Source organism: Haemaphysalis longicornis, unplaced genomic scaffold, assembly GCF_048455015.1.
Source record: "Haemaphysalis longicornis isolate Haplotype H1 unplaced genomic scaffold, Haemaphysalis longicornis Haplotype H1 scaffold_3, whole genome shotgun sequence".
Taxonomy (NCBI): domain Eukaryota; kingdom Metazoa; phylum Arthropoda; class Arachnida; order Ixodida; family Ixodidae; genus Haemaphysalis; species Haemaphysalis longicornis.
This window is the reverse complement of record NW_027526335.1, coordinates 210,544,194-210,562,518: the sequence shown is the minus strand read 5'-3', so window position 1 is coordinate 210,562,518 and position 18,325 is coordinate 210,544,194. Positions and strand designations below refer to the sequence as shown.

At 46.9% G+C, this 18,325-nt stretch overlaps 1 protein-coding gene across 1 annotated transcript in view; it reads left to right on the top strand.

Annotated features, from left to right (window-relative positions):
* Positions 1-15,604, top strand: part of LOC144175943 (very long chain fatty acid elongase AAEL008004-like) — a 163,604-nt gene extending 148,000 nt beyond the window's left edge. Inside the window, exons 4-5 of the mRNA XM_077705014.1 lie at positions 3,944-4,144; positions 14,698-15,604. Coding sequence (XP_077561140.1) covers positions 3,944-4,144; positions 14,698-14,898 — 402 coding nt within the window. The 3' untranslated portion in view covers positions 14,899-15,604. The remainder of the gene's footprint in view (positions 1-3,943; positions 4,145-14,697) is intronic.
* The last annotated feature ends 2,721 nt before the right edge of the window (positions 15,605-18,325 follow it).

Genomic DNA, 18,325 nt, shown 5'->3' with positions numbered 1-18,325 from the left:
ATTTTTAGATTTTTTTTACATTGAACACCCGAGGTGGAAAGTGCGCCAAAATCTGAATTTCATGTGCGGATCATAAAGGCTATACTTTTGGTGGTTGACCGCCAAACTTCGCTGGTTGACCGCCAGCTGACCCCCAGGCTTACAGCTCCCTCAATTTTTCTTGTGCGCTGCCATTCTGCGTCTGGCGAAATGTCTGCGAAGTGAGTGACTACATCGCGGCGTCTGAAATCTGCGTTCGTGCTCGCCGTTCTGAGATATCTTCGTCGCGATTAAACTGAAGCGGTGAATGAACCAGCACGCCGCCTCTCCCACCTTTTAAGGACTGATTTAACTCCGCTTTTCGGTTAGCATGCGCCATATTTTTACTGTGACCGTGTCGGAAGTGTTCGCTATAAAAGTAGGAAGCTTTGAAAAAAGTTCGGTATATCTGGACGCAGTTTTAATGGGTGGCATAGTAAGCTCGTAATTGCACCGAAATATATATCAATTACAACTACCATAACCTATATATCGTTATATCTGGGATAGTTATAAGTGGGTTAGACAGTATTTAATTTATAAAGCCTGAAAGAAGAAAAATTACCAGTCGAGATATGTTGTGGCCGCAACAACCAGCAGGAGTTACGTGTATTTGAAATGCAATGTGATGGGAAAATGTCCAAGATTTGAATTCTAGCATGTTCCGGTTTCGGTTCGGTGAAATAACATGTTTGGCATCCGACGTTATCGTTGGCTGGTTATTTTCGATATCTCAAGAAGTGGCATAGCCTGCTTATATGTTTTTTTTCCAGCATTTCAACCGCTTAGATGACTAATTCTTGAATGCCGCTTCGTAGTTTCACCCAAATTCCAACAAATATCCCTCTAGCGAATGCCTTCCTTAGGAAGAAAGTCGATCGCAAATGTGTGGTCCTGCTGCAGACCTCTGTGCTAGTTCAGCCAGCGCAAAGTGATTTCCGCACCTTTTTTTTATGCTGTACAATAACAGTTTCGGTTGATTTTAAAGGGGTCCTGAAATACCTTCCGCCGATGCATGGATGTACATGTAACCAAATAAGACAATGTGTTAGCAATCTCCTCCCGCAAGAATTTTGTTAAAGCGATGAGTATTAGCTGAGAAATCGTAAATCAAAAACCGCGCATTATCGTCGCGCCGCGTTCCCTCCTCTTTTCAACTGTTGACGGCGCGCCAACACTCCCTCCCATGATGCTGCGCTAGTCAGCGGTGACGTACTTCCGCATTACGCTCCTCCGACTGCCGTCTGCTACGGGCAAGTTTTGTTGACACCATGAATTCCGCACTCCGCTCAAGGATGGATAAGCGAACGAAAAATCTGGCCGCATGTGTGCGGTGGCCTGGCCTTGCCCTTTCGCAGCGTGCGTTGCTGCAGTGCAGCACGTGACTTTTAATCGGCGGCGAACTCGCAGCCGCTGGGGAGGATCTTGCGTTCGGTCCCTTTCATGCACCGCGCACTGTTTATCCAAAAAGCGCCGTATCAGATGTGGCCCCGCTGGTGCCGGGTCTTATTTTGCGGTGGTGGTAATTCCTGCCGGCGCCATGTGAAAAAGACATTTTAAACCGATACAGAACCCGTGCACAAAACGCTTCAATCATGTGACCAGTTCAGCTTGGGGCGACGCGTGGTGGAGAGCGGCAACGTTGGCAAAACATGCTCCGGCGCGGCTCTGTGCTTTCTAGCGGTTGCCTTGGGAACAAGGCACAAACCGCCCCAAAAGTCAGTTACGGTTGCGTGATCCCGGTTCAGCTCGGGGCCCCACCTCGCGACATGTGGGCACTGCAGGCGTACCACTCACTCTCATTAGGAAGTGTGAGATGCGTTTGGCATTACAGGAGGCGATGGTGTGTGTGTTGTGGACGCCTTTGTTTCGCGATGAAATGCGACGTTGTGCTTCTGCGGGTAGATAGTGCTTCCCATGGTCTGGATTACCTTTTTCGAGCGACGTACGATTCAACCTCGCATGGGGTATGTGCAGTGTGCGTGGCTAAAAGCCATCTCGGCTTGCGCGCCAGAGTTAAGTGAATTGCTGTTCGTCCCCGCAAACCGCGCGCGAGGTGTGTGCCGAATTTACGACGGGCAGGAGGAGGCAACCCATCGTCTGTCAATCGCGGTTCAGACTTGCAACGCATCTGGTGACGTTGTGTTCGTTCGAAACGCATCTCTGGATTGTTTTGAAGTGGAAAAAATGTATCCGTCAAACCCGGGCATTCGGCTTAGGGCGTTCTCTGCGATTGCACGAAGAAGTGCCACGGGGCTTCAACGCTTTCTTTATGGAACGTACTCCGGTAAGAGAATATCCATGTCGTGTTAGGGCCGCGTTGCATTCAATACGAACGGTTAAGCGTTTGTTTACACTTGTTTCGTTTGTCGTAAAATGTTCAAGCCCTCCGACACTCCCCCTGGCAGATCAGCTGGCGAGTCGACGCTGAGCAGACGAGTCATCTCTTTGCCGGAAGTGCGTGAAAAAGCCGCCCAATAGCAGGATGTCTAGCTCATGACGAACATCTGGGAATCGATGATGTAGACATGTGAAGATGGCGGCGTCCAAAAACACGAAGGAAAGGGTGAGAAAAAAGCGACAAACTTTGCAACAAAAGTGTGAGCTTTCCGCTGCGCGTAAAAGAGTAATACTTGGCCCAGATGACCTTCACGACCCAATCTAACGATTGCGCTACTTCATTTAGTGTGCTCAAAATGCCTTTCAGGGCCCATTTAATTCTCCCGTATATATATAAAGTTGGCTGGCTCTTCTCTGGCTTTTAACTGGCCTTAGGTTTTTCTACTAGCGTTCCAGTCAGCAAAGCATTGCACGTGCGCCTAAGTGCAGCTACTTTGACTTCATAGACTTTTACAAGCTTCATGCAGTCTACAAAATAGCACTGTAAAGGCACATTCTTTAAGGCACAAATAGTGGCGTGACTTAGTTTCAACTGGGCGGACGTATAGCGATGACCCGCCGGCGGCCAACCGACTGACTCTGTCGGACGTTCGAGCAGTACATTAGCGCACTCAAGCCAAGGCATCTGGAGTGAGCGTCATACCAAACGTTATAGGAAATCGGCAATCAGGTTAGAGAGAGGGGTACAGCATTTTCGAGTTAACTTTTCTACTAAACTCTCGAAACTGTTCCGAGAGTGGCCGAAACATGGCCTAGTAGGGACTTCAGACTAAAATTAGCGCAAGTCATACTACAATGTCTACAAATCAATTCAGTGTCCCTTTAAAATGCTACTTGAATACAGAACCAGCAATTATAACTTATCAGCAAACTCGCGCTGGCTGTTCTTGATACGCACCCGAAAGTTTCCGCAATGGACCTACGCCGACAGACACGTGCCGAAAGAGTACCCCTATAATAAACTATATACAGCTGTGTTCTGGGATCGATACAAATAATGCACCAGTACCGGTCCTCCTATAAGAGGTCTAGGCTGAAGGTCCTGACCACCACTGAGGCACCGGAGGGTGGCTGGATCCTCAAGCCACTGGTCTTGTCCGCGTACACGTCCGAGTACATTGTTAGATGACATGAGCGGTGTGCGATTCCGTTGCACAAAGCTGATGTTGAAGGCTGCAATTGCGGACTAGAGTCCACGCTGGCGGTACGCGGGCCATTCTCAACAGCAAACCTAACAGTAGCAGCGACAGCGCGCCTTGCAGGCGATGAAAAATGACTTGAGCGTTCAAAACAAAGACAGCTATTCTTTTGAGGCCTCCTGCCGAAGATGTAATGGAAATTGCTCGCCCGGTTTTGTCTAGCGAAAGCTTCAAAACCAGCAACATATGTCGAAATATGGCACAGGGCGAGAATGCACATCATTGCTGCTCGGCAGCCCAGGTGGCACTGACCATATAGCTAGATGTGACGACTCCCCTTGAAGCGCTCCTGCCGCCCATGAAGTTTCTCTTGGGCGCGCACGCAGGTGAGCGGCCTGCACGTGTTCCACCACTGCATCATCGCGTGGAACATGTGGATCTGCGTGACGTACGGGGTGCAAGCGCAGACCATCTTCGTCACCTGCATGAATACCTTGGTTCACCTGGTCATGTACTCCTACTACTTCCTCTCAGCGCTGGGACCCCGGGCACAACCGTTCCTGTGGTGGAAACGCTATCTGACTCAGGTAAGCTGGTTCCCAATGGTGGCCCCAAAAATCGCAAAAAAAATCATTGTGGCCACCACGCAGCGGTGTGCGAAGCTATGTACATAAGATGCTTAACGCTAGATTTATGAAAATTGTTAGCTATAAGCGTCTGCTTGTAATGACTTATTTTATTAGCGCCTGTCATTGGTAACACTTATCTCTGGGTATGCGCCGCTCGACTGATGTGGGGAACATTAGAGCCGTCGTAGAAATAACGGGGAGAATACAACGTTTGATTGTCGTACCGGTTTCCTTCTCCAAGGGGCCGGACTTTCAGTCCAGAGCTCCGCCTCCTGGCTCCTTCCGGTTCAAGGTCTATCAGCATTCCCTGATTATACGCATACCCTGAGTGTATTAGTGTTGCTTGGGATAGAAGAAGGCCATGTGGTTGTGCACTCCTAAGTTGCGCGATATAACAACAGGTATGTTATATCAAGGGCAAGCTGGACATGTTGAGGGACATTTTCTTGCACGCATGCGCTTTTAATTCGTTTTTTTTTTCAGTTGGTTTTTGCAGTCGACAATCTCGTCGTTTCTTCTTTTTCCACCTCTAATTCAACGTCTCCAATTCGCGATATATCAGTCAGTGAAGAGGGCGTGTTATATCTTGTCTGGACACACAAAAAAATATAACGGCCCCGATGGTATTCCTAACATGTTTCTCGTTCGCTACCCTCTGTGGGCCTCTCGCTACCTTACAATAATTTTCAATAAATCCTTAAAATTTGGTAGTGTTCCCAGATCTTGGAAAAACGGCAAAATAGTACCTTTATGTAAATCTGGTGACAAGCAAGTCTTTAGGAATTATAGGCCCATTTCATTAACCCCCCATTCCTGCAAGCTATTAGAGCACATTATTTACAAACACATCATTGAATTTTTCGAGTCTAACAATCTATTGCCTAAATACCTACACGGATTCAGGTGTGGTTATATTATCATGACCCAGTTAACCGAATTTGTGCACGACATTGCTCGTAACATGGACATTGGGAATCAAGTTGACGCACCATGATTGGCTTTTCGAAAGCGTTCGACGCTGTACTTCACTCTAAATACATATGTAAATTAAACACCATATTGAGCAACCCACAACTACTTACTTGGATTTCTAATTTTCTTTCTGACCGCTCCAAAAACGTTTCATATAACTCGGCTGACTCCAATGTTGTTAGTGTTTGTTCGGGCGTTCCGCAAGATTCCGTGCTTGGACCTCTACTGTTTCTTCTGTATATTAACGATTTGCCTATTAACGTCAGTTCTAAAGTTCGGCTGTATGCTAATGATTGTGTTTTTTTTACGAACCCATTGACTCTCCTGAATCTCATCATTGTCTGAATGATTCATTTAAAAAATTTTGTGAGTGGTGTGTAACCTGGCAAATGAGTATTAACTTCAACAAATATGTGCTTATATCTTTCACTAATAGCAAGTCCCCTTCCTGCTTCACGTATTCCTTTAACGGATCCACCCTAAAAAAGTAATTCTAAAAAAGTAACGGAAGGATCTTGGTGTTATCCTTTCTAGCAACCTATCTTGGTCTCCACACATTAACTGTATCTGCATGCGATCTTTAAAAAAATTAGGTTATTTAGGACGAACGCTGCCCCAATCCCCAAAAAGCACTGAATTACTAACGTATAAACATTGATTCGGCTCGTGCTTGACAACGCACGCCCCGTATGGAACACTCACAATCGATAAAATTGAGGCCATTAAAAAAAGCCATCAGATTCATTTGTAATCGTTATGACCGTTACTTCTCGCCTTCTCTTGCCCTTTCATCTCTAAAACTTACGCCACTATGCACGCGCCGTCTCAATAATTCTTAAGAAACTGCGTCACTGTTTTATCCACTCAGCTTATCGCATGTCTGACGTTGCCTACATTGCATTTGCCTCGCCGTCCATCACTAGAAGCAATCAACATCTTAACATCACACCTTACCTCTGCAGAACTAATACATTCAAATGTAGTTTTTTTCCTTTAACCGCCGAATACTGGAACGGATTGTCTGGTGACACCCGTTCCCCTCCGCTCGAGAAATTTATTGTTGCATTTCTGAGCCGTCGTGACTGTGCTTCTGTTATATTGTCCTGCCGGTCTGTTTAATTGCTGTTTGAACTTATTTTTTCTTGTATGCTCACTCCTGCCAATAGCCCCTAGTGGGGGCTGCAGTATTTGCAAATAAATAAATAAATAAATAAATAAATAAATAAATAAATAAATAAAGAAATAAATAAATAAATAAATAAATAAATAAATAAATAAATAAATAAATAAATAAATAAATAAATAAATAAATCATGTAACATCTCTGCAGGTTCAGGAAAGTGTTCGTTTAGGTTCTCAACATTTCACCTTAGTCGGTACGTAAAATTTTGGGTAGTGTTGGATAAGCTCTATGACTGCGTTAAATTCTTAGGCGTCTCCCAAAGGAGTGCTGTATAGGGGTGAGGCCGTGTTAGTTGGTATCTAGCCGGTTTCCCAGTTCACGGGCGGTCCTCTGGGCGGCGGCTTTGTTCCCCTGGAATCCTTTCCGTCCGGAGATTGAGAAGACCTTAATGGATTTTTGGTGTATTTTAAGTTTTTATGTAGCGTTTGGGCAAATATTCAATGTATTCTGCCATTTATGTAATTTTGAGGTGCCTGTATGGAGTGTAACTATGTGTAGGTTTTCGTGTTGTGTCTTTCAGTTTTGTAGAGAATAAGCTTTGGCTCCAGTTTCAGCTTCCTCTCGGTTTGTATCTTTTTCAGTTTTATCTTTCGTGCTATTATCGTGGTCAGCACTATTATCACAGCGTCCTTATCTATACCTGTAAAAAAGTGCCCGATTGACTGACTGACTCACTGACTAACTGACTCATAAACGCTCAGCGACAACTGCTATATCTAGAGACTTGAAATTTCGCGAGTACGTTTGCGTCATCGCGTGGGGGCTCACTAAGGAGGGATTTTTGGAAACTGTACTCCTAAAAAAGAGAAAGGGGGAAATTGTGTTTTCCTTATTTTGCGATTACCTCCTTCACCCGTGCATATTTTCAAGCGCTTTTTACTTATAAATTTACCGCTTCAGAATATCTAATAAGTAGTTTTTGGGCTGTGCCCCAACCACCGCTATTTGGAGCGATTATGCATTTCGGAAGAAATTGGGTGCTCCTCAAGACCCTATAATAAATGTTTCACTGATTTATCTATCGAATCGGTTTTTGATGATAAATGTGACTCATACAAATGCACAAAACCCATTTTAGGCATTTCGCCCTGCGACGCCGGTAAAAGGGCGAAGAAATAGTTTTGTATTCACAAGCCTGACGAGCCTAAAAGGCCTAAATGGCCATGCCAACGCCTAGCCAAACTACTGGTTAAAACTGCTTAAAAATTCATGGCACATTGTGATAATGGTGTAGGAGCTCAGTATTGTCGAAAGTTTTGAAAATTACGCCGCTGAGAAAGTGCAAAGCGGTGAAATATTTTTTCAGATATTGATTTTTTCATCTCAAGTCATTTGACATGTGGAGCTGGTTTGTGCTAATTTCAGTAACTGACTCACGCATGTAAATACTGTTCTACAACATTTTTCGGCAACGCCCACCTAATAAGGGCAATCACGGTTTCGGGAAAACCGCGTGTTTCAATCATTCCTCAATAACTATACAGTTCGTTGATGTATCCAAATCGTTTTTGCTTGTAAATGCTGCCCATACACTTGTCGACAAAGCAATTTCAGGATTTTGTCCTAATACGCATATGGAGTGGACAGCGCGATTTCTAAGTTACAGCGCTCTGGACGTGGGTTCGGAGTTTCTGCAACCACGCGCCTCCCTTAGGAGCTTATGCTATTTAGCACAAAACTGTAACTGATGAGTATCGCTCATACCTACTGAGATAACACTTCCCATGGGTAAGTAGTCGTTTGAGTGCACCATCATGGTACAATTTGTTTCGGGAGGGTTCTATCAAGCACGAGTTCCCGCCTTTTCCCAACACCCGACGCCGCCGGTAGGAGCCCATGTATTGGCAGCAGGCGGGTGTTTCCAATTGTGTACAACTTCATGTTGAACAACCTAAATATGGCAAGTAAGAAATAACTAAACACGTGTTTTACCCGTAAGTGTCATTAGTATAGTGGCGCACTCGGACAACGCCGGGTACTACCACTTAATTGTTTTATGAAAATCTGCGTCTCTGTGTGTTACGTTGGTTTTGTGTCAACATTCTGATGCACAAAAGTACTTCTTGCATTTTGTCTGCCCTTGTGCACTTAAGAGTCCATGTTTTCAAGTATAGGGGAGACCAGGTCTTCGCTTCGAAGTATTTTGCTGAACTTTCCTTTAAATGCATGACAAAAAAGAGGCTTGAGCCAGATATAAGGGCTGCCTACTACTTTTCACGAAAGTTGGAGCCTTGGGGAGGCTAACGAAATACACCAATAACACAGAAAACCTTAAATAAGACAGCTGTCCCTGCTTCTAAGCATTTTTTGTCTATAGGGAGGCGAAGCTAAAGTTTGGCGGGCGAGGGAAGCGCTGCCCTCTCCCCTCCGGGGGAGTACGCCGGGCCGTCGGCCTATTCGGCACGTGCTTTTTTCCCTGCGCGCGTGCTGCATTTCTCGCGCTAGGAAGAGGGCTGGGTAAAATTTTCTTTCGATTTATGAAAGCATACACATTAGCACGTGTCCAGCAAGTTCGGTTTACACGTAGAGTAGTTACTGAGTTCATTTTTGTCGACGTTTGTCTTGTCGTCTGCTACAGACGCGCCGCCTGCTTCCCGCCGCTCGACCAGCAGACTGCCCCGACGATTTTAAGGGGGGAAACGCGTTGTTCGGCGGTCATCGGTTGCTCTTTTCTTCTGCAAGGCGACAGCTGTTCAGCTGGTCACAGCGTACTTTTCTCTTGTTTGTTACTCCCTTCGCGTGCTCGCGCTTCTGACGTCCGGACTTTCTGGACTGCAGAAACACTGACGCTTGCAAGAAATGCAAGATAAACGTGATTGATTATGGTTAATAGGTTACTTCTTACTCTTGAAACAATCAGCTGCATCTTATAAAAACGCATTAGAAAGGCACACGCTAATAAGGGGTGCGCTGACAGCGCCGTATTTCCATTTTACTTGTCCTTGAAGAAATTTTTGTTTGCAATGTTTGTCACCCGCTTGGAGTACAAATATGGGTTAGCGTGGCAGTTCGCGGAAACAACAGAACAGCTTGTGGCGTATAACTTTTAATTACTATAATATACAGAATTTGATGTATACCTCTTCTAATTACCAGTATTGCTAAATGTGGGAAAAAAGCGAACAACGCAGCAATCCCGTCCAGAACACAAGTCGCAATGACAAGACGGACCAGAGCTACTACACCCAGGTAAATCGCTAGAAACTATTTTTTTTCTACCCATGCAAAATGTCAACCTATTGTGTTATATATGGACGATATCCAACGGCACCAGCTAAACAACTCCGAAGTTCATTTATTATAGCGGAAAACAATCATTGGCAGCATGCATTAAAAAAGTGTAGAGAGGAGGATTCGTTAGAACACTAGTTTGCATTTTCAAAGCCGGGTAATGTAAACTGAAAGCACACAGATACAAACAAAAATGTGTCAACTTATTTCACCTTTCGAACCGCAGTGATCCATGCTTACCGTCTATCCTTTTGGTGCGCTTTCGCGGGGAATATGCAGAATTTAACGAATGGATCCTCTTCTTTCGCCTTGTTACTGTCGTGGCAGCTGACCATGCAACAATATGGGGGGTTTCCTTCACTTTCAGTTAATCTTTTCCTTTCGGGCGAGTGAGGAGTGTTCCCGCCGCCCTTTGTACGTGCTGGCTTAAGTGTCTCGCGCAGCAGGCGGTCGCTTTCTTCGCATTCGTGAGTAGAGGGCTGGATGCCTCAAGCGGTGCGGGAGACAGCGCGAGCTGCGCGTGCACTTGCCAGACGCGGAGGAGCGGGCCGGGAGGCGTCTGCTTCACAAGAGCACTCTGAAACCGCCGGGGCGCTCGGCTGTTCGAGCGGCGCGTAGCAGACGACAAGACAAACGTCGACAAAAATGAACTCAGTAACTACTCTACATGTAAACCGAACTTGCTGGACACGTGCTAATGTGTATGCTTTCATAAGTCGAAAGAAAATTTTACCCAGCCCTCTTCCTAGCGCGAGAAATGCAGCACGCGCGCAGCGAAAAAAGCACGTGCCGAATAGGCTGCCGGCCCGGCATACTACCCCTCCGGGGAGAGTGCAGCGCCACCCGGCGATCGTTCCGGAGCCTATAATGGTGAGCGGCTTGTGTTTGCGCTTTTACGTGAATGCGACTGAAGCGTATCACATTAATTTGCCGAATCGGGCGAATGCGACGCCTTTACGTTTACGTGCACGGACATTGGAGACTAGCGCCGCCCGTTGTCATATGTGGGAGTTGTGGAGTTGCATTTCCAGCGTTACCACTTTCCGGTAGTGGGAAAGTCGCTTGCGTGCGTTCTGGCGTCAGTCGCGAAGTTTTTCCATGCGAGAATGTTCAGTAACGGTGCTGTCCGTCTGAAAATTGTGGTGCTTCTGGCGGCGTGGACGAATCTCCATGTGTTTTTAACAGAGGAGCTGTTGTTGCTACACACGGGGACAACTTAAGAACGGCAATCGACGTTGCCACTGTGCCTCATCACCGCAGCCGGGTGTTACTCCGCGGGGTGCAAGTAATGCGTTACTGGGAATATTTCGAACATGACACGAGCGGTTTCCGGGATTTTTTGGACTAAACGACTGCAGCAACGACAAACTACGTGAAAAAAGGCAGGCCATATGACGCATCCATATCAATCTTTTTTTAAAATGCGCGCGCCCGTTGACATTCGGGTCCGTCGTTTAGGAGGAGTGATATTGTCCCTGAGCTGTTGCCATCCTCAACTCTACAAAGCGTTTTGCGTAGGCCTCTTGCGATATAGGCTACCAGCTTTACATGTTGTGTCCAGGACGAACTTGAAGGTTCTGGAAGGCCTGCCAGCTTGAGCAATGCGAACATGCCTGGGCCTTCCAAAATGCACCTCCACGATAGGAACCTTATGTGAGGCAAGATGCTTTTCTGCAACCACAAGAATCGCTCCATACAGGCCTTCGACTTGTTTCTCGATGCGTTGCTCATCCACTGGCTGCCGCTTCTGCATCTCGCGTGGTGCATGTCCTGCCGTCTAATTACCTCCGACCCAAGCTGCCTGCTACTCCACTGTGGTTGTACGCGGCATGGGTTGTGTGCACCTTTGTACCTGGAATAGGCAAAAAGTCGTCTGTGCCCGTATCTCCCCTTCAAATATTTTGTATGGGAGCATATCCAAACCCGTTATCCAGACCCCATCCAAGTGTACACGGATGGATCCGTGACTTCGACCTCCTCGGCAATCGGCGTGTGGGTTCCGTCAGCGGGACGGTTCATTAAACAAAAGCTCACCCACAGAATACCCTCCAGGGCCATTGAGCTTGCAGCTTCCAGAGCAGCACTTCTTTACATAATCGGAAGTCCTGCTCGGCGGTGGATCCTTCTTTCCGAATCCCGGCCAGCCTTGCAACTACTAAATAAGCCACCCGATTGTCGCAATCAACTTGTCTGCGATATGAACGAAATAATGTCAAGTGCGGTGCGCTAAAGACATGAAATTTTCCTTTAGTGGATACCAGGTCATTCTGGACTAACGGGCAACAAGATCTCCGATGCGGTCGCCAGAGAAGCCCATGACATCAACTTCACCGTTGGAATCCCGTTTTCCAATGAGGATAGCAAAGCAACTGTAATCGACCTTGGATGGCCACTCCAGCTGCCGGCTTGACAGGATCCTCCTCATGCTATAGACCTTAAGTGCGATGTCGCGCATCCACGGCGTCTGCCAAAGGGCACTAAAGGCGTGCTACACCGGCTGCGACGTAATAAGCTTGCATACAGCCGAAGCTTCTTGTTTAAGCTGGGCTGGGTGGAGTCGCCATTGTGTACAGTATACTGTACTACCGACAACATCAGGTATATTTTAAGCCACTGCGCGCAATATGCCAGTCAGCGGGCAACAGCAGCAAAGGCACTTGTGCGACTACGACGCGGAGGTCCTCTAGAATCCTCCCACTTCCTTGGACCCTGGCGAAACCGTGATGAGGCAGAGCTGGGTACAAAAAATTCGCTTTCCTTTTTTGCGGAAACAGGGCTACAAGAGGTTCTGTGAACCCTCTGAGCATATACATTTTATATATGTGTGCATTTCTCCGCCCCCTCTCTTTTCTTTCTTTCCTTTTCTTTTTTTCTCTATTTTTCGCTGTCAACCTCACTGTATTTACCTCATCTGAACTAGCAAATCCTACCGTTAGTGGGGCTTACCTCTTCTGATTTTCTTGAAGGCTTTCTCTCTCTCTCTCTCTCTCTCTCTCTCTCTCTGTAAACTTGTTCCCGACTATAGCTGTAATTTGTGCTGCGCCATCAAAAAACCGCAGTAGCAACAGCCTGTCGCCGCCCTTCCGAATCAATGTGATCGCGTAAAAGAGGAACCACATCCGAGAAAGTTAGTATGGTGAAATTATGTTCTAGGGATTGTTATCAGCGCTGATTTTAAAAGCGGCGATGAGATGTCTACCACGAGGCTAACTAAGCGTACGCTGACCTGCCGCGGAGGTACGACGGCCCGACCCGGCGTCGCGGCACGCGGTGGAGCGAACGGTCAATGGATGGTGCTACCGGCGCGGAAGAATCAAAACGAACCATGGCAGATGTCTTGGTCACCGATCGCTCAAATGGCAATTACCGCCAAAATAAAGTTTCATATGCGAGAAAGTGGATGATAGTGGGGTGAACAGTTGTATTAGGGATTGTCATTCTCAGTTGTACAGATAGCGGCGATCAAATATCCGCTACGAGTTCCATAAACACGAGCCAACCCGAGCAACGCAAGCCCGTTGCGGGGTGTTGGAGCGGCCCCAATTCTAAAACTTGCCGCGAAATTCGACATTCTAAATTAATGTCGAATTGCTGGCGACCGCGAAACTCTGCGCGACTAGGTTACTAAAGCTTTCCTTTAAAAGAAAAAGCGGAATAGATGTAGGGGCTCATCAGAGCGGTGCGAAAGCTTACCTCTACAGGAGGCCACCCCTGTATGCATCCCGCGCGTGTATTCCCAGGGATGGTGGGGGTGGGATCCAACCCAGCCGCAAAGTTCCGCGAACACAACGCGTACGCGAGAAGAAATATGGAAGGAAGGGATGGCGCGGGTGCTGGAGTCAAACCTCAAAATTGCAGTCAAACATCAGACTAGCGATGACTACTTGAGAAGCTGTGTCATGAAATCACTCCTGTTCAACAAAATACTGTTGATGTAGCTATCTCCTGTTAACCGCACAATGCGTCGGCGGGGCACAATCCACATATTGACATACAAAGACTGTCGGGAAAAAATGTTCGCACCATGTGTGGGCATGAATATGTTCAAGACCCACCAATTCCATCATGCATATGTGCATTGCCTTCGGCCATGGATATATCATCAAAGCTATAGTCGTCCGGACGTGGTTTTGGCACACGAGCGTGCCGTCGATGTTAATGTACGCTAAAGAATGTGCCTTCTTGGATAACTTTCTTGATGTTTGTTGATATGTGCCCTCACCGGATGCCTGTTAATTTTTTTTAGCCCACGTGTGTGAGTACGCCGTATGTATATATGCATGCCGTCTTTTCAATAAAAACCAGTTGCGAGTGAGCGCCCGTCCCGTCCTTTTCACCGTCCGTGTCTTTCGCTGCGCTAAATCTTATTTCTGTAATATGAACCAACTCGCCCAGCAACACGCCTTACAAGGTGCTTATGTTTGCGGCGTTCTTATCTTCACGTTAGTTAAGTTACATTATTTGGGGTCATCACATATTTATCAAACTATTATTACTTCTTTACTCGTTATTTTATTGTACTTCACTTGCGAAAAAAGACAGACTGAGGAAAGACGACACGACACACAGCTCAATTTTCAACAAACTTTATTATAAGCAATCACACATTTATACTACACACACACGCACACACGCACACACACACACACACACACACACACACACACGCACGCACACACACACACACACACACACACACACACGCACAAACACACGCACACACACAGTGTGGGATAACTATTTTCATGAACGTACATTAAAATTTCGTCTCCTGTTGATGCGTGGTAATGCAATGTACGCGGCTCGAATCCACTTGGGAATGTGTTAGATGTTTTAAAGAGCTCTGTTTCTCTGTTTGAGCGGCTAGTAAACACGGTTCGAGCTGGTCTGCTTTGGTGAGATCGTGTTCAATGGTGAGATTGTGTCACGTGAGGGGAAGTGTCATGAACTGGCGGAGTACGTGCGGCTGTGCGTGCATGCGAAACCCAGAGGTGTAACTGTTATATTCACTTTCTTGCCGTGTATAACTTTCGTCAGTTCCGCTCATGGGGTATCCTCCCTCTGGTGTTCCTGCTTGTGCCCGTCTGTCTGATAACGTGAACTCCTGCGGGCTGCCCATTCGCAGGTTCAGCTGGTGCAGTTCGTGGTGCTAATGGTGCACAACTCCCTGCCGCTGTTCTTCGCTGGTAACTTCGTGCGAGCTTTTTCGACGATACTGGTTGCCGAAGGGATCATCTTCTTCACCTGGTTCTCGGCATTCTACCTGGAAACGTACCGGCGCGCCAAGGCCGCCGTCATGCTTTTCGAGTGCCACAAGATGGACTGAGCCGTGCTTCGTTTCAATCACCGCTTGCTTAGCATCACCAAAGGCGCCATGAGGTGCACTCATATGTACAATGTTCGCCGATTTGTAACAGTTCATTTTGCCCCCGGTCAGCAATGCACTATTCTAAGGTCATGCCACAAACGGTGATCAGCCGAAAACTGCTGTAGCTGTTGCGGGTGCTCCAAAGCAACAAACGTTCTGCCTGAAGCACGCTCCTAGCGGGTGTATGTGACTCTCCGATAAAAAAAATTAACCGTACGGAATTTTTGTACAAAAATAGGCTGACTGAGGTTTGTGGTTTGAGCAAATTTAACATGCATCGAAGCCTTTCCGCCGCGTCTATCACACACTTTTCACTAGACTGTACAGCTGGTCCCTGCATCAGTAGACGAAAGCCGAGGCGGCACAGGTGGGCCCTTCCGGCCACCATTCATCGGTTGAAGTGGAAAGCTCTATGTTACGTGGAACAGCACTCTTTTTTTCGGGTCTTATAATGCAGGCTTTGCCGACTGATGTGGGATACGGAATGGTAGCTTCAGGCGGACGTTTCTCGCAGTATCGTGTATGCAAACTGTGTTCGGTCAATGGCAACACTTGCGCACGCAGGGCGTCGAACGACAAAATAATGCGGCACCTTGTTTCTTGCGTTGAAACTTTGTACAGCAAACATCCCACACATTGTGAACGAAAATGAAATAAAGAAAAACGACGAACAATGAACGTGTGCTCTTTGCAACTGCTCTCCTGTGAACTACAACTATTGCTTATTTACTACGGCACTCTGTAGAAGACTCGGTTTAAGTGGGAAGCCTCAGCTCATTATGACGACACCAAGCCGTCCGTATGACGGAGTCAGTGCGAAAGCATTAGCGCCCAGCTGCCGAATGGGTATACCGCTATAGTGGAATCTGTAGCGGCTCATGCGCCTAGAGGTGAGACATCGGCGTAGTTGGGAAGGTTGGTGCGTTCAGAAATCGTGTGCCCTTCTATTGTCACCATCCCTGTTGGTTTTACGTCTATTACACAGAAGCTGCTAGCCTCTAGTTTTTCGAAGTCGCTACGTGAGTGAGAACCCCACAACAGTACTGCGTACCCACAAAGGAGCACATACCTTCAGAAGTGTATCAGCAAACGCTTTCTATCGTTTTGCAGTCATCAGGCCTAACCTTACGTTCTGAATGTTGACGATTGTCAAGGCCGCAGTTCCAAACACCGTGAGAGTTAGGTTGCTTGAATTGGATAACAGTGTTCAAGGGCTTGCATTTGTCTCCACTCTCCGCTTCCAGCTCTAACGACGTTAACTGGCACCCGTAGCTTGACGTACAGCGACGCTGATGTTGCTTGTACTGACAATGGAATAGTGGGTTAGTTGGCAATACATCTTTAACAGTAGGCGTTACGGTACATAAGAAAAGACCAGTCAAAGAAAGGGAAGACAGCGTTTTCTCCAGTTTTTTTTGTATTGTTCCCTTGTCTTTGTGCGCTGTAACACGTCACTTCAAAAATGCTTGTAATCGCCAATGGTAGATAGTGAAGTAGGCCCAGCGTTACGATTCGACGTCTATGTCAATAGGTAGGTCAGCACAAGGATATCCGAGATAGCGTACCATACAACTTTGGAGCTCATTAAAATGTTTCTCGTTGTAAACCAGCAGTTTCACGTTCGGCTATGTCATGGCGGAAAAAAAGATTAGGAGGGGCCATGACGTTACGCCTACTGAATCAAATCAAATCACGTTTATTTTTCCAAAGAAACACTTGGAAGGAGCCCCGAACAAAAAGTGAAGGCTGGTCCACTTGACAAGCGTTCGGGCTTCCCTTTCGAAGGCACAGCGAGAGTAAAAAATCAACAAGAAAACATACAGCAGAATCACGTGCACAGAGCAAGATAGCAGGCACACCAGCGGAATCAATTACACAGAGCAAAATGATACCTTTTTCACAATAACAGTGCCATACAAATGAGAAGAAAGCATTTCATCATCATATGAATAAATAAATTTAAAATTTCTCTCAAGACATCACTCAGCATGTACAAAAAATGTGCGCAGTTTTGCTCTACTAGTATTCTGATGACTAGTATGATGCCGGAAAATACATTTTTGGACATCGCCCCTTTTAACATCGATTCTATTGAGAAAATCGTTTGGGTATAGTGTCCGCAGTTAAAAATACAAAAAAAAATGCCAAGTGCTCGCGCACGCGTGACTTGAGCGCACGTTCAACAAGCTAAGCATACCCACTTAGGGAGATTGGCCAACATTTCCCACGGGAAAACTCCCGCGTTCGCCGTATCTTGGCAACATTTGCTCGGAACGAGAAAGACACGTCATAGCGTACTCGTGAGTGCATGCCTCGCACACAAAAAAACCAGCCCAGGCTCCTCAAGCCGAACATACGCACTTAGAAATATTGACCAACGTTGCCCAAAAAATGAGAAGCAAATATGCTGCAATCCTATACATAAGCCGTCGTGATGGTCGTTAATGTTGCGTACAGCTTTGCTACCTTCAAATCTTACGCGTTAGTGTGAGCTTCTTTGCATTTATGCGTGTGCTTTGCGCCCACACTCTACCTTCCCCGCCATCGCTCGTTCGACCCTCGTCTGATTCGCCTCCGCCTAGCGATTACTGGCTACCGGCTGGGCCGCGCAGCGACGTGGGGATTCGATGGGCCGGCCTTCGGCGCCGTTGCTAGGACACCCGATAAGCGCGACCCTAAATGAGCACGAAAAAACCACGTGGCTTCCTCCACATCTCTCCCAGTGCGCCAGTGACCGCCAAGGTCTCTCCAAAGCTTTTTTTTTCCTCCATGTAGCTCTGCACGTCATGAGGCTCAATGTAAGGGCGACCTGCCGTTAAGTCTAACAAGGCTTATAGCAGATACATGCAGCGATCTTTAGCTTCCGTCTGCCACTGGTATTTTCCGTTTCGTGCGAGTCCCACAACTGACGCTGTGTTGCGCGCCCTACTGAGCAGCATGCACCCGCAGAGGTGTTTTTTCCCACGCACGCTTCTTGCAACCTTTTGCTGTTTCACGCGAGGCGCGAAAGCCCTGCAATAAGGCCGACACAGCACTTCAAGATATACGCAGGGAATGTAATGTACATTGCATGGGTCACACAAGAAAATGACAGCAGTGGCTATCCACAGCGACGTTAATCTTGAAATTGTGAAATTTGCCAAGGAGATCTGCATCTTGAGGTTCATCATGGGTAACGTTGGGCTGTCGTGCTACACTGACCACCAACGAACAAACGAGGCCGTACAGATAGTGTATGGATTTAGTACCGGCCAAGTCGTCTAAGGCCCCATGAAAAGGCTGCTACGTTGGCCTAAACGGGCAGCTGAAAGCGCAAAGAAAGTAATTAGAACCTTTGGTGAGGCCTGTCTGATTGGCCAAGGAAACTCCAGAACGGCCGTGTACT